The sequence below is a fragment of the Camelus dromedarius genome, chromosome 36 (assembly GCF_036321535.1).
Source record: "Camelus dromedarius isolate mCamDro1 chromosome 36, mCamDro1.pat, whole genome shotgun sequence".
In the NCBI taxonomy this organism is placed as follows: domain Eukaryota; kingdom Metazoa; phylum Chordata; class Mammalia; order Artiodactyla; family Camelidae; genus Camelus; species Camelus dromedarius.
The window spans coordinates 13,187,342-13,204,007 of record NC_087471.1 but is presented as its reverse complement, the minus strand read 5'-3'; the positions used below and the strand labels follow the sequence as shown (position 1 = coordinate 13,204,007).

General features: G+C 45.3%; 1 protein-coding gene across 1 annotated transcript in view; it reads left to right on the top strand.

Moving 5' to 3' along the window:
* Positions 1–389: 389 nt before the first annotated feature.
* The window catches only part of ANXA10 (annexin A10), a 31,790-nt gene continuing 15,513 nt past the window's right edge, over positions 390–16,666 (top strand). Inside the window, exons 1-3 of the mRNA XM_031442067.2 lie at positions 390–465; positions 5,789–5,883; positions 15,976–16,089. Coding sequence (XP_031297927.2) covers positions 426–465; positions 5,789–5,883; positions 15,976–16,089 — 249 coding nt within the window. The 5' untranslated portion in view covers positions 390–425. The remainder of the gene's footprint in view (positions 466–5,788; positions 5,884–15,975; positions 16,090–16,666) is intronic.

The following is a 16,666-nucleotide window of genomic DNA, read 5'->3' as shown; positions in this document are numbered from 1 at the left end:
ATTCATGTCAGCAGCAGGAATCCCCACAGCACACTTCTTTTCAGTCCCTATAAATGGTCTAATTCCTGAGAAAATGCTCACTGTTTATTAAGAAGATGGGTATTTATTTGACTTTTACACTTTTCCATTGTTAGTCCTAGTTTCTCAGTTTCCTAGATGCATAAGAGATGCCAACATAGGAGAGGCCAATGGACTAAAAGGAATTCAACCAAGTCTGTTCTCTGCAATGAACATGCAATTAACACATCTGTTTAACGGAATTGTGTGTGTATCTTAGAGTCATTTAAAAACATAGAATATACTTTTGTTTTTATTTATCTGGAAAAAATTGTTGAACTCTGGTGTGAATTACTGCAGCCCCTCTCTCTGACTCCCCCTACCAGGTGCAGGGGACCATCTTCCCCGCCCCCAATTTCAATCCTGTGATGGACGCCCAGGTGCTGGAGGGAGCGCTCCAGGGATTTGGTAAGCCGGGAGGTTTCCAGTGCCTCTCACTGTCACCATCCCACTCTGCCTGTTCTAAGACTGTAACGTGGGAGTAAAGAGCTGATGTCTAACAGAGGCCAACACAGCTTAACATGAAAAGCTGGGCAAAGAAGCAGAATGAGAAAAATAACAGAAAAGGACGACAGTGGTGACGAGATTTCCCTATCGCAATTGCAAATCCGATCCCAACACGCTTTTGCCTTAAATTCTTAAACATCTCATCACTACTGAATGAAATCCCAATCCAAAACACTTGATCTGGGATAAACAGCCTTTTGGCTCTGGTTGTTTTCTAGCCTGTTTCCTTTGCTACTTCCTCGTGCAGCCAAATCAAAGTTCCTGCCGCTCCCCCAGGGAATCTGCTTCTCCACATCCCTGCAAACTGGCCCGGGGTCCCCCACCTGGAAGGCTGTTTTCTAATTCCACCTACTTGGCATCCAAGTTTTCCTCCTTCAAGAATCCATTCAAGTGAGCCTTCCTGCTAGAACCCTCCTTTGCCCTCCAAGCTCACAGCGCAAGCCCGGCACTCTGCTTCCAGACTCTCCCGGCCTTGACCCCACTGCCACTGGGCTCATCCTTCGTGCCTCTTACCACCTGGTCGGTGGACTCCCCCTGGGTGCAGGTGATTATGAGTGGATGAGATCAGAGTTTAGGAAGGAATACAGAGAGAAGGGGGACCTGCTGTGTTCTTCTAAAAACGATTTCATCCTTAAGGTGTGATGCGGAGTGTTAAAGATCCATTTATTTTTCTTAGTACAATCTGTTTTAAGAAAACTTCTGGTGAGTACGAAGATAAACACTGAAAACAGAAAGGAAACGTTTGCATAAAATATGTGAAGACTTTAGTTAAGAAAGCAAAGCTCCTCACTTTGAAGACAAGGTTGCCCTTACGACAGCTCTGCTCTGCTTGTGTGTGTGTGTGTCCACCAGGAGAACCCCAGAGAGAAAACAATAAATGACTTTGAACATGATCTGAAGTCGACTTAGGAGTCCACAATGATTCCACGCCTTTTAAAACATCAGTCATCACTAGAAATACAGAGACAACATAACGAAAAGTTAGATTAATTTTTTTCTTTAAGAGAGTAATTTTTGCTTTAAAACTATAGATGAGAGAAATCTATTCACTGAAAAAAATTTTTTCTTCACTTTAGTTTCAATTTTCTTGTCATTGAAATTTTGGCGTCATAATATTGACTCATTTTGACCCTGGGAATTTTCTGCTTGTCAGGGTCTGAGCTGAAGAATTTCAGGAGGTTTTCTGGTGTTGACGGCAGAATGTCAATTCCTGCATGCCAGGGCAAAATACAGCTCGAAATGCCTTAAAAGCCTGCCCACCCCCAGCAGAGTACAATTAAAGGAGAGAATTGCTAATGTTTCCCTTGGCCATTGTGGGTTTTCCCCAGCTTTGTGGAGACATAATTGAAAAATAACATTGTGTGAGTTTATGGTGCACAATGTGATGATTTGATACACACATGTTCTGCTGAATGATGAACACAGTAAGGTTAGTTCACAGGTCCTTCTTCGCACACAATGAACACTTCTGTTATTATGGTGAGACGTTCACCATGGACTCTCAGCAACCTTCAAGTGCTGTTTACTGCAGAACCTGCGCTGCCCCTCATACCCCAGGACGTATTCCTCTCATACCTGGAAGCTTGGACCCTTTGACTGTCAGGTCCCCATTTCCTCCACCCTTCCAGCCCCTCGCTATTTCTGTGAATTCAGCTTTTTGGGATTCCACGTATAAGTGAGATCACACAACATCTGTATTTCTCTGCCTTATTTCACTTAGCATAATACCTTCCAGATTCAACCATGTTGTCACAAACAGCAAGCTTTCCTCCTTTTATGGCTGAATGACATTCCCTTGTGTGTCTAGCACATTTCCTTTATTCACTGCTTTGTGGATGGACACCTAAGTGGTCTCCCGGTCTCAGCTATTGTGAACGGTGCTGTAAGGAACATGAGGGTGGAGATGGTGCTTCAAGATAGCGACTTCATTTCTTTGGATGAACACTCAAAACTGGAACTGCTGAATCCTATGGGGGCTCTATTTTAAGTTTTTTGAGGAACCTCCATAATGTGTTCCATAGAGGGTGCACCAATTTACATTCCCACCAGCAGGGCACATGGGTTCCCTCTTCTGCACATCCTCACCAGCACTGGTTCTCTCTTATCTTCTGGGTAATGGCCATTCTGACACGTGTGAGGTGGCACCTCCCTGTGGTTCTGAGTTGCATTTCCCTCATGATTAGTGATGCTGAACATCTTATCACGTACTTCTCGGCTATTTGTATTTATGCTTGGGAAAAATGTCTATTCAGGCCCTTTGCCCATTTTTCAATCAGACTGTTTCATGCTATTGAGTTGTTTGAGTTCCTGATATCAACTCCGTATCAGATTTCTCCCGTCTGCAGCCTGCTTCTTCACTCCTGCTGTGCCAAAGCTCTTGAGTGGGACGTCGCCCCACTTGTTGATTTCTGACTTGGCTACTGTGACTTACTTACAGAAATCAGAAAGCAGAAATATACTCACTCTGAAGCAAATAAAAATGAGAGGTTTTGACAAAACTCCTCTTAAGTTGTACAATTCACCAATGAGACGGGAAAGCATTGCCTCTCCGACGACCCCTCTGAGGGTACGGCCCCCTTTCCAGCTCCCACTGCGTACACTCAGGGGACAGCTGTGCTCATTTTGCCTCAGGTGACGTATATAATTTCCAGATCATCCCTGTGAGATTCTGGATAATGGAAACTGTTTTTAACCTACATGCCTAAATCAGGGCCAAACTGCATACAAGTCAAAACCAATCTTTCTGAAACTCGCAGTGCTATTTAGACTAGATTCCCTCACCTTGTTCCTGACCTTTCGCGCAAGTATGATTTTAGCCGTGGGGTGCGTGTAGATGTTCTTGATAAAAGTGGGGGGAAGTTCCCTTTTGTTTCCAGTTGCTGAGTTTTCCTTTATTTCCCCTAGAAGCCATAGTTCAGCATTTACTAACCCACATTTACGGTGACTTTGCAGACGCCCATTGTGAGTAATAAGAACCAGCTGCACATCATAAACACCTACAAAAGTGCCATGTTTCACTGCACCAGGCTTTCCTGTTAAATCATAAAATAAGAATTATCTAGAAACCTCATTGTCCTAATGCAACAGGACAAGAAAGAGAAAAAGATTCCATTATCCTAAAGAAGAAATAAAAATTATTGTATTTGTGGGGACATGATTATATACCTTAAAATCCAAGGTAGTCAAGTAAAAAATTATTAAAAGTCAAGAGAGTGCAATAATTTTTCTGGATACAAGATCAACATAAAATTCAGTATCATTTATTTTATGAAGCAATTATGTGTTAAGAAACAAAATAAAAATAACTAGAAATATCAATAAAAGTGCAAATATGAAGAATTTTAACAAAATAAAGTTTCTTGTCCTTTGCAAAAAGCTCTACAAATCTTGACTCTTTTAGAAAAGAAAAACACCTAAATAACTCAACAGATACGTCACGTTAGGGACAGAAAGACAATCTGTCTAAATTGACCCCTAAGTTTATGGTTATTTTAATTAAAATTTTTGAGCTCCACATGAAATTATTCTGAAATATCTCTAGAAGGATAAGTGAGCAAGAATTGCTATGAACTTTGAAAACTGAATTGTGATTCAGAAAGGCAGGTTGTGGATAATCTCAACAGAACAACAACAAACACCAGAAGACCCTATTAATTACGTAAGTGTGATGATGGCAGAAACGACAGTGGATATAACTAAAAACCTTCTATTTATTACTAAAAAGACGTTCATTTGGGGCAGCCCCTCCTGCAGGTAACAGACCCATCTAGAACCACTCAGGTCCTCTGGGTCCAGGGCTGACCTGGAGCCCAGGGCGCGGTGCCGTCTGTGCTCTCCACAGCGGCTGCCTTGCTTCTCACAAACTGTAAACCTCAGCCTTCGAAGCTGACTCTACGCCTCCCTCCCTCCCTCCGTTCTGCAGCTTCCAGACGGTTTCCCTCGGCTGCGTAAACACCTGCCTGCTGGTTCTCACAGGCACGGTCATCTGTGTAGTTCCAAGTCCCCTGCTCTCTCTCTCGCTGGGCATTTCAGCACCTGAGTCTTAGCTTTCCTGTGACCCTAACACACGTGTCCAGGATGCCTTCAGTTTCCAAAAAAGATAGTCTGCTTACCATCCTAGCCCTTCAACTCTGTCTCCTCATCTACACAAAACAGCTCCTTTTGTCAAAGAAAAACTGCGCCGCACAGAATTAAACAGGCAGGGAATGACTTAAAGACTTTGAGAGACTGAGCTCAACTCAGAAAAAGGAACAGTGTGAGCAGTGGGTGAGCAAGGGGGAAAGTTCTGGAGGACACTGGGGGTGTCGCCGGTCAAGGTGACGTGGACGTCCGTGCTTGCTAACAGGTACTTAGGGGAGGGAGGGTCTGGCCCTGCACAGAGCCCTGAGACAGGGGGTCTATCTTTATCGGTGATTATATTTCAAAGTAATTGACCCCAAGTCCTCAAGAAAGGCATTTCTGGGCTGTAAAACTGGCAGGTGGTTGAGAGAAGGTTTACATCTCAAAGGAGTAAAGAGAATTCACACTGCAAGGTTTCCAAAGTAAATGCTCCCTGAAAAAAAAAAAAAAAAAAAGAAAAACAAAAAACAAACAAAACCCAAGAGCCTGTCACCAGGAAAGCCTGTCTGCATGGTGGCCGGGCCACAGGAAGCGCTGAGGACTTCCTGGTCAGTCGGCCACGACCACAGTTACAGCTAGGTTCACCTGGATCACTTGTGCACTCAGCGGGAGCCTCTGTTCTGAGAGAGGCACCCCCACCCTCAGGAGGGGCACACCCCCATCCTTTCACAGCCCCCCTCCCTACTCTTCCTCCTCCTGGAGGGTGACCCACAGCAGGGATTTTTGTCTGAAAGTCCGCTCACTGAGTTGCATCCCTCTTGCTGTGAAGTGAGAAGGATGCTATGGCCACTGAGACACAAATCAGCTTGAAGCCCAGGGAAGCCTTAGTTGGTGGGGTGGGAAAGGTGGCTGCAGACAGGCTACATTCTTTCCCACCCTGTGTTTCTATTGGATCTTTTTAAAGGGGAAGTCTGTAGACACAAGGAGAGGTGGGAGGAAGCTTAGTCCAGCAGGGGCTGCCCTGCAATTTACCTTTTAGTTGGAACAGCTCCCTGCTTTACAGCATCACCGGGACCGCCCCCATGCTGGTTCTGATCCACAGAGGACGGGCTTTCCTGGCTACGGAGCAGCACCCCTACAACTTTCCTATTACGCTGTTTTCCAGACTGTGACAAGGACCTGCTGCTGGACATTCTGACGCAGCGCAGCGGCGCGCAGAGGCAGGTGATCGCCGAGGCCTACCAGGGCATGTGCGGCCGGGTAAGTGCCATGCCCCGCCCGCTTCCAGGCCAACTCCTGGGAGCAGGTGGCGCCACCCTCTCAGCCTCAGATCGCAAAGATGTCCATGGCACCATGTGTCAGAAACAGCTCCTGTGCCCCTAGCCTGTTAGGGAAGGTGGGAAAGTAGTGCACCCAAGTGTCTGCGTGTGACGCGTGGTCCACACTCAGAGATGCCACAGCCCTTTCTCAGAAGCCGTCCCGCTTCATAAAGTGACAGCTTGCACCCCCCAGCCGTCCAATTAGGCTAAAAAGGAGGATCTTTTCCTGCAGTTTCCCTCAGGTCCTCACCTCAACCACCGCGACCTCTCTACCAGCTTTCCTTCTCCCACACACAGTTCAAATAATCAGGGTGAAAACAGTTCCCGGCAATAAAACAATCCTGAGTGCTTTAAAGTCCTTTAAACAATCCTGAGTTTACACCCCAATTTCAAACCATCCAAGATTTCTCTCTTTTGACATGCGCTTAAACCACAGATTCAGAACAAAGACTCTCTGGGCCAAAATGACTGGAAACAGCAATCAATTTGTCAACCGAGCATTAGGACAAAACACTGTCAGAAAACATTCTCTACAGCATTGGTCTCACTGACACTTACACCATCTCTAAACCTCTGAGCAACCACAACACCCGAAATAAATGCAGCCCTCTGCTCCAGAGTGAACTGCTAACCACAGGCCCCACTACTGGAGAGACAAGCTGACCTCAGCCAGAGAAGGAAGCTGAGGCGCTTTTTCCTCCACGTAACGTAACATTGCTATGTCTTCTCACATTCCTAGGGCACCAGCGCTGGTTTTCTTTCGAAAGAGAACGTAAAACTATCAATGTAGCAACACTAGCTGTCTAATTCTGTTTTACTGTGCATACTGCTCTGAGAGGTCATTTTCAGTACTCTTTTTAACCCAAAGGATTACATACACCTGGGCTTTTTATAAATTAGGTTAACTCAGGTTAAAGCTTTACTTTATCAGTCTCCATAAAATTACCCTAAAACAGACGGAGACAATTTCAACACTAGGGAATCTGACGTCCAGGACACAATGGACCCTCCAGGGAAGCGGCCTTCATCACATGCTAGGGTCTGGGAGGTGGTCATTCCCCCCTTGAGGGTGACCCAGGCCTGGGAGAAGCCTGGGGAGGTCGGTGTTACCAAGTAGGGGTCCCTGTCCTCTGAAACATCCCTCCTCCCCAACTCAGTCCACGTGGCGCCCAGATTGACACAGAAACTCCCATCCCAGGATGCAGCCCCAGTCCCTGCCTTTCGGGTACCCTGACCCCCGCACAGAAGCCAGATGAGTCCGAATCTGAAGGCCCATGTCCCCACTTGAATCCCCAAGTGTTAATCTTGATTCCCCTCACAGACACCCATCTGTGCACGAATGAAACCCACATGCCCCGTGTGCCCCCAGTCCCCGGTCCATCTCCTCGGTGCACCTCCAGCACGCACCACTTCCCGCCCCATCCGCTGCCTCCCAGGGGAAGGGGTGCCTGGTAGTTCTGCCAACTCACCGCTGACACCCAGAGTCTGCCCGGTGCTCTGTGGTCTTCAGGGCCGGACCTGTGCACGCAGGCCACCCCAATGCACGCCCCCTGCACCATGGCCCCCGATGCTCACCTGTTACTCCGCATCCTCTCCCGCTGCCCCCTCTTCTCCCGCTGCCTCCTCCTCTCCTGACTCCCTGTGGACCCGTCACCCCCCAACCGCCGCCCTGGGCAGGTCCACTCAGGGGCACCCGCCCTGTAACCATGCTGACCTCCCTCCCTGCCAGGTGTGCAGGTTTGTCTTACCTCCTGCTCCTAGACCAGCACCTCCTGGAAGCAGGACCAGGTTACCCACTGCAATCTGTCCAGAGTCCAGCCCTGGTCTGACACGGAGAAGCACTGCATTTATAGAATTCTACTCTACCTTAAAAAAAAAAAAAGGAAAAAAATCCCTTTATTATCCACTTCATAGTTAAAATGAATATTCACAAATAGCCCAAATTTCCCTTTTCCCTCACTCCTTGCCCAGGCCGCTCCCAGGTCATCCTGCCTGACTCCTGAGGGCTCCTTGACCGCCCCACTGCTCATGTTCAGTTATTCCTTCCACCTGGGCAAGGTGTAGCTTCTGCTGCCCTTCCCTGTGTGTGGGAGCCTGCAGATTCCCTGCAGGTTGGTCACTGAGATCTTTCTCTCTTATGAACACGAACAGTCAAGATGAGACGGCATTATTTTCTATACTGCTGAGTAAGGGACAATTCCCAGCACGCGCCACAAATACGTTATTTAATAGTTTACGTGAGTGAAAAGTTGCTGAATCCCACCAGCAGCCTCCCTGAACTGAAGCTGGAATTGTCCCTAGACTCAGGGGAAAGCCCTCGGACCACCTGGGGCCGACACACTGACCAGGGGAAGGAACAAGGTGGTGCAGACCTCCCAGCCCAGCAGGACGGGCTGCAGAGGGGCTGTCGTACCCCTGCGCGGGGGATCAGGCTGACTCCTGGTCAGTGCCGGTGAGGCACAGACTCACACTGAAGCAACCCGTCTTCTCAGCTCCCATCTGGGCAGGCACGACCAGCTCAGAGCCACCCCAGCAGCTGCCGCTCATCAAGCCCTGGGTGCTGGCTACGTGATGGAGTGTCGAGGCCCACGCGCCCCAAATCCCACAGCACGAGGCCATCTGACCCTGAATCACGTCTTCCCAGCATCCCCTCAGTGTGGGCCGCTGTACAGTGAGCAACCCCAGGCTGACCCGGGCAGTGCCCGCTCTGCTGACCCCTCGTGACCGGCCAGGCTTGGTTCCGGGTCAGCTCTGGGGGGCTGGATCCAACTGCCCTGTTCAAGATGTCACCTGCCCAGGGCTCCTTCCAGGACCCGCTCCCCTTGCTTCTCTCCCTGACACCACTGCCGTCTCACAGCTCACATGATTCACTCACAGGTGATAACCATGATTCAATCCCACACCTCCTCCAGAACTCAGACCCCATAGGGGAGGGGTCTGTTCACTCACAGTCCCAGCACTCACAACTGGGGTGGGCACAGGGCTGGGTGTGGCAGGCTGAACTGTCCCCCAGAATGTACATGTTACCACCCTAACACCCAGTGGGACTGTGTTTGGAGGTGGGCCTTGATGGAAGTGATTAAAGTTCAGTGAGATCACAAGAGGGGGCCCTGATCCAGTAGGACCAGGGTCCTGCTAAGAACAGGATGAGAGCTCAGGGTGGGGAGGGGGGTATTTACAGAGGAGATCACGTGAGGACACAGGTAGGGGGCAGCCTCTTTACCCGGAAGAGATACCTCACTAGGAATCACCTGCCAGTAACTGATCTCGGGCTCCTGGTTCCAGGCTATGAGAAACCACGTTTCTGTTGTTCAGATCCCAGTCAGTCTGGGTGCTCTGGTTGGCGGTGCTCTGTGGTTGGTGGTATTTCCTAATCCGTGGTGCTCTGAGGTCCGTGGTGTTCTGCAGTCAGTGGTGCTCTGTGGTTGGCAGTGCTCTCTGATCGATGGTGCTCTGTGGTCGGTGGTGCTCTGTGGTTGGTGGTATTTTCTGATCCGTGGTGCTCTGAGGTCTGTGGTGTTCTGCAGTCGGTGGTGCTCTGCAGTCGGTGGTGCTCTGTGGTTGGTGGTGCTCTGTGGTTGGCAGTGCTCTCTGGTCGATGGTGCTCTGTGGTCGGTGGTGCTCTGTGGTTGGTGGTATTTTCTGATCCGTGGTGCTCTGAGGTCTGTGGTGTTCTGCAGTCAGTGGTGCTCTGTGGTTGGCAGTGCTCTGTGGTCCATGGTGCTCTGTGGTTGGCAGTGCTCTGTGGTCAGTGGTGCTCTCTGGTCAGTGTTCTGTGCTCAGTGGTGCTCTGTGGTCGACGGTTCTCTGTGGTCCGTGGTGCTCTGTGGTCAGTGGTGCTTTCTGGTCGGTGGTGCTGTCTGGTTGGTGTTCTGTGGTCAGCAGTGCTCTGTGGTTGGCGGAGCTCTGTGACAGGGGCCCAGCAGACCGACTCGGCCGGTACTCTGTAAAGAGATGTGAACATTGAGAAGTTCAAGCTCACTCTTCATACATTTTGTTCTCATAACACTTTTTTTTCCTATTACCTATCAGCTTCATGGTTAAAATTCGTGACCTTGAAACACGAGCACATCTAGGAGAGGCAGGCTAGGAACCGCCTTACCTAGTGAGACATGAAACTGCCATGTCGCTAGCACCAGGAAAAGACTTTTTCTCTTCTCTTCAGTCCTCACTTGTTTTGAAGTGAGGGGGTGGATGGTGTGTTCATGTCAACAGCTGAAATTAACTATAGTTTATCACAGGTCGATTTTATAAGCATGGATTAAATAATGTAAAATGGTACAACCACCTACCTTACCTTTCAAATGTAAAATGACTTAAATATACTCCTTTGGGTGAAACTGGGAACTTAACCACCAGGAAAAATAATTTATAATTTCAAAAAGATTTTCTATTGAATCACGCAAAGTTTTATAACTTCAGAAAGCCCCTGTGTCTGTTACAGCTTCAACAATTATTTCTCCTTGAAATAACATACAATCTATACCGGGGACAGAGGTAAGGAGGAGAAAGGAAATCAATTACTGCTGAAGCCAGGGCTCACCAGGCTTCAAACCCCTCTCTAAACCACTCCCATCTGCAATAACTAATGGTTCCCATTTCCCTTAAATCCTTATAATGCTTCTTAGGTTTTGACTAATCTTATGAAAGTCAATGAAATCTCCTTGTGGTACTTCTGAGCACGTCAGTCCTGAAGTACTAACACGCCTAGGAAGTGGCTGATTAGAGAATTACTTTATTCATTTGCTTGTAAAATTATCATGTCTCCAGCACCAGTAACAGATGAATGATAGTAACAATGTAATACATAGCATCTTTTCGTAATTGTTTTACATTTCATTTTCTTCTTCTTTGAAAATAACCCTTTATATTCTTTGTGTACTTTGCTTTCAGTACCTTGTCATTCACTTATTGATTTGTAGGGTTCTTTTTTAATATAATTTAGACATTAACCATTTCTTGCGTATAGAGTGAAAATGTTTTCTCCACATATATGGGTTCATTTCATACTACGCTGTACCATCAGCGTCAGGAGCCGTGAAGGATGTGAGACTTTGATACACTTACAAGACAGCTACGATGACAGTGGTTCTTGTGGAAAGCAGGAGACTCCGGGGCAAAGACAAGACAGTCTACCACTCAGTGACAGGGGCAGCCAGAGAGTCAGAGCTTTTGCACCTGTTTTCCAAGCCTCAACTCCACAGGTGGATGCAGAGATGACTGGATGACCTGCACGTGCAGTGGGTGGCTCTGCAGCAGAGAATCACAAGGTGGAAAACGTGACACAGACCATGGGCAGAGGGCAGTGCCCATGTGGAGGACCAGCCCTGCCTCTGACACTAGTCACTGGACAGATGTCCTGGGAAACATGCTGTTGGCGCCTCGCTCTGCATCACCTTCAGAAACGTGAGACCCACACAGAGTGTCTCCCAACATCACCCCTCATCCTGTGCCCCCTTCACTCCTGACAATCTTTCTTCTATGACTGCACCAATCCCTAAGCCCCTCCAAGTATTCCGACCCACAAAAGTTGAGGCCAAATCCATCAAATTGGCTCACACAGCACTGAATAGTTGAAGGACTCCAACAGTGACAGGGAAGTCAGCTTGCAGTACTCACTCCCCCAGGCCCCGCCCAGTGAGATGAGCAAATACCAAACCATCAGGGCTTGTCCTAGAAAGCTGGTGGATCTTCTCTCCTAAGACTAAAATGAGGAATTACATTGATTTTTCAAGTGTAAACTGCTTGCATTCCTGCAATAAATCCTCCTTGGTCATTATGTGCCATTCTTTTTAACAAATTTTAAGTATTGATGGATTTGATTTACAGATATTTGAAAATATATATACATATATATATATGTATAGGCATATAGGCATCTGTGTTCACAAGGGACATCCACATGCAATTTTCTTTGCTTGTGAAGTTTTTTTTTCTTTTTTTTTTTGGTGTCAGGACAATGCTAGCCACATAAAAAAAATGGAGGTCTTTCATCTGCTATCTTCTACAAGATTGTGTGTAACACTGACTTTACTTCTGCTTTAAATGTTTCATAGATTTTATCAAGTGATTCCATCTGGGTCTAGAGGTTAAAGAGGGTAGGTTAATTATGAATTCAATTTTTAAAATTAATATAAAGAAATTGAGGTTGAGTTTGAAATTCTGCTTGAGTTTACTTCTCGGTTGCTAATTTGCATCTGTCACGGAATCGAGCCATTCCAGCTGGAGTTTCAGACGCAGCAGCACACGTGCTCCCTTTGAGGTCTGCAGGAGCTGTGTGTGTCATGTTCGTGTCCAGTATTGCTATTTTGTGCTTTCTCTCTTTTTTCTCATCAGTCTGATTAGAATTTTGTTAACATTACTCATCTTCTCAGAAAATCAGGTTTTGATCAATTTTCTATTTCACTGATATCTGATCATACCACCCTCATTTCCTTCTTATACTGGGATTTAATTTACTCTTCTTATTCTAGTTTTTTGAGGTGGAAGATCATACCATTGATTTTTATGTTTCTCTTCTAATATACACATTTAAACTAAAATGTATCTTCAAGCAATGTTGTAGCTGCATCTCACAACAAATTTTGAGACTTGTATTTTCACCCTCATTAAATTAAAAGTATTTTTTAAATCCCTCGTGATTTATTCTTTGAGATTTGAATCATATAGAAGTGCATTTTTAAATTTCCAAATATTTGGGATTCATCCGATGTATTTTTATTATTAGTTTGAAGTTAGTTTTGTTGTAGCAAAAGGATAAATTCACAGAGAGGTGCATGACATGCCTTAATGAAGAAAACGTCTCAGTCACGTGCTGTTCCAACTCTGCAAGGTCCTCACTGTTGGCAAGAATGTCAATGCGTGCCTAGCCAGAGAGAGAGATTTTGAGGAATTAATCACAGAGTTTGGAGACTGACAAGCCCAAATCCACAAGTAGGCCACAGTTTGGAGACTCATAGAGGTTCCAAGGGCCATCTGCTGGCAGAATTGTGGAGGGAAAGTTTTTGCCTAATAAAGTCTTCAGCTGTTTGGATGAGGCCCACCTATATTGGGGAGGGTAGTTTGCTTTACTCAGGGTTAATCATCCAAAAAAAATACCTTCACAGAAATATTTAGAAGAATGTTTGACCAAGTGTCTGGGTACTTGACCCAGCCATTGACACAGAAATTAACCATCATGAATAGCTTCTGAATGCCCATCACAAGACTGTATGTCCTTCCTTGTCCGACCACGTCCCAAGTACCTAATCCTCTATGTCCATTCTGGTCTCTTATCTGAATCCTTCTAACCCTCTTGAACTACTGCTTTAAGATATTACACTGCAAAAAATGGCATTCAAATCCTTAGAAAGCACTGGCTCATGTTTTCACTGAGGTTACGTCCAGGTCTATGAGATGGGAATCCTGAAAACATAGATCTTGTGTTGTTTTCCTCCAGCACTCACCACCAGGTCTGGGAAACAGCAGAATACCTGTTGAATCATTGCCACCTTGCGTCCAAAAAGAGGTACTGACTCACCTGTGCAGGAGAACGCAGCTCAAGGGTCTGTGTCTGCTTTATTGGTGCAATTGCCCCAAGCCCGGAAGAGCCTCTGTCTTGTCATAGCAGCTCCAGGACTCTGCGGTAAAGGAAACAGGAATGGTCAGTGGTGAATGAGGAGGGAAGCAACTGGAACACGAGCTCCAGGAAGAGAAGACCATGTGCTTCCTGTACACACTGGATGCATCTGCACGACTCTGGACATCTATTAACCACTCATTAAATGAACTGCCTTGACCTGGCAAAAATTCCAGATTCTCTGTGTCACCAGCTGCCACTTCATGGATGAATGCTTGCATCTGCTAAAAAAGAAAACCCACAGTCTAGGAAAGGAGCTGTCAGATGATACTAAATGAAATGAAAATTGGGACTATTTTGTTTTTACTGGCATCTTTCACTTGAATTACATTACAGAACCACTTCAGAAATAAAACATTGCATATTTTTAAGCAAAACTGAGTGTACTCCAGTCTCTTCAGCAAATGGTGTTGGGAAAACTGGACAGCAGCATGTAAAACAATGAAGCTAGAACACCCCCTTACACCATACACAAAAATAAACTCAAAATGGATCAAAGACTTAAACATAAGACAAGATGCAATAAACCTCCTAGAGGAAAATATTGGCAAAATATTATCTGACATACATCTCAAAAATGTTCTCCTAGAACAGTCTACTCAAGCAACAGAAATAAAAGCAAGAATAAACAAATGAGACCTAATGAAACTTACAAGCTTCTGCACAGCAAAGGAAACCATAAGTAAAACAAAAAGACAACCTATGGAATGGGAGAAATTTTTGCAAATGAAACCAACAAAGGCTTAATCTCCAGAATATATAAGCAGCTCATACAACTTAACAAGAAAAAATAAACAACCCAATCCAAAAATGGGCAGAAGACCTAAACAAGCAATTCTCCAAGGAAGACATACAAATGATCAATAGGCACACGAAAAAATGCTCAATATCACTAATTATCAGAGAAATGCAAATCAGAACTACAATGAGATATCACCTCACACCAGTCAGAATGGCCATCATTCAAAAATCTACAAATGACAAATGCTGGAGAGGTTGTCGAGAAAAGGGAACCCTCTTACACTGCTGGTGGGAATGCAGTTTGGTGCAGCCACTGTGGAAAACAGTATGGAGATTCCTCAAAAGACTAGGAATAGACTTACCGTATGACCCAGGAATCCCGCTCCTGGGCATATATCCAGAAGGAACCCTACTTCAGGATGACACCTGCACCCCAATATTCATAGCAGCATTATTTACAATAACCAAGACATGGAAACAGCCTAAATGTCCATCAACAGATGACTGGATAAACAAGAGGTGGTATATTTATACAATGGAATACTAATCAGCCATAAAAACCAACAACATAACGCCATTTGCAGCAACATGGATGCTCCTGGAGAATGTCATTCTAAGTGAAGTAAGCCAGAAAGAGAAAGAAAAATACCGTATGAGATCACTCATATGTGGAATCGAAAAAAAAAAAAAGCATAAATACAAAACAGAAATAGACTCACAGACATAGAATACAAACTTGTGGTTGCCAAGGGGGCGGGGGGTGGGAAGAGATAGACTGGGATTTCAAAATTGTAGAATAGATAAACAAGATTATACTGTGTAACACAGGGAAATATATACAAGATCTTATGGTAGCTCACAGAGAAAAAAATGTGACAATGAATATATATATATATGTTCATGTAAAACTGAAAAATTGTGCTGAACACTGGAATTTGACACAACATTGTAAACTGATTATAAATCAATAAAAAATGTTAAAAAAAAAGTGTACTCTATACATTTGACGAGAAATGGTAAATTTTAAACATCTTTCAGATACCTCTGTAACCCTACAAAAACTAAATTTAGCATGTTTAGCCTGCTTTTACATGTGTATTTCAAGGACTAAAATCCAGCATGCTTCTTTTTCTTTTTAGGTGTTTAACTTTCAATATTTTCACTAAATGCATTAATGTGACTCTTTGAAGAAAGTTCTAAGATGACTTACTTCACTTATAGAAGCTTTTTGGCAGCAGTGTAGCCAGGAAGTCTTTGCTAAAAGCACTGCCACAATGATAAAATAAAATAAGATGCATACTTTCTTTGAGGACTAATGCTTCATTAATTCCACACAAGGAAACTAAGAATTCCCAACTCAAATGCTTTCAGGGTTTAACTTTTATTTATTTTCACAATGAGAGCAGAAGAGGGCCTGGGCTGGGATTGTGGGAATTAGTTCTATGTCTGTATGACTAGAGTCCATACAGATGACGTCTCATGCAGAGATGTGAGCAAATCTCACGTCCATCCTCTTGTGTGATCCACGTGTACATGTGTGAACAAAACCAGACTTGCTACTGTGCAAAATGACACAGAAAAGGAAATCTTACCAGAAAACTTTGTGCAATTAGCCCATTTCTCTTGCAAAATTGGTAAGTGATGTAATGAAAGTATTCGTTTTTCTCTCCACAGGATCTGCTTGGTGACCTGAAGGAGAAGCTTTCAGGTCACTTCAAGGACGTCATGGTCGGCCTCATGTACCCCCCACCGTCCTATGATGCCCACGAGCTCTGGCACGCCATGAAGGTAGAGGTCAGATGCAAAAATACACCTGCAACAGGTGCAGGCTGATGTCTCAGTAGAGCGGGACCTGCCCTGTGATGGTGCTACCTTTGATCACGGAGGGGAGGGGAGATCTGAGCAAAGAAGAAATGAAGAAAATGCTGGGGGTGGGGGTGGTTGTCAGGAAAGGGGCCTCCAGGGTCCAGGGTGGGAACTGCTGGTTCTCCTGCTGCACAAACTCAGACCCACTCTGGGCTCCCAGAAGGAAAGAGCAGGTAAGCTTCCTTATTTATTATTATTTATGCAGATCTGTCTCTCCAGGAGGGCTTCAAACACAAGGGGAGAAATGTTGTCAGTCATGTGAATCTCTTCACATCATTGCACACACACTGGGCTCATTAAGGACTGAGTTGGTAATACTGAGTCAGAGACAAAGTACAGGTGACATCTCTGTTTATCTCTGCCACCCTAAGATGGCACCCTTTACAAAAACTACTGCTCAAATGTAACACAATTTTACTTCTGAAGGATTAGAATAATTCTTTCTTACCAGAAATTCATTTCCATGAAATAAATGGACTGCAGATTTGTTAGAGATTTG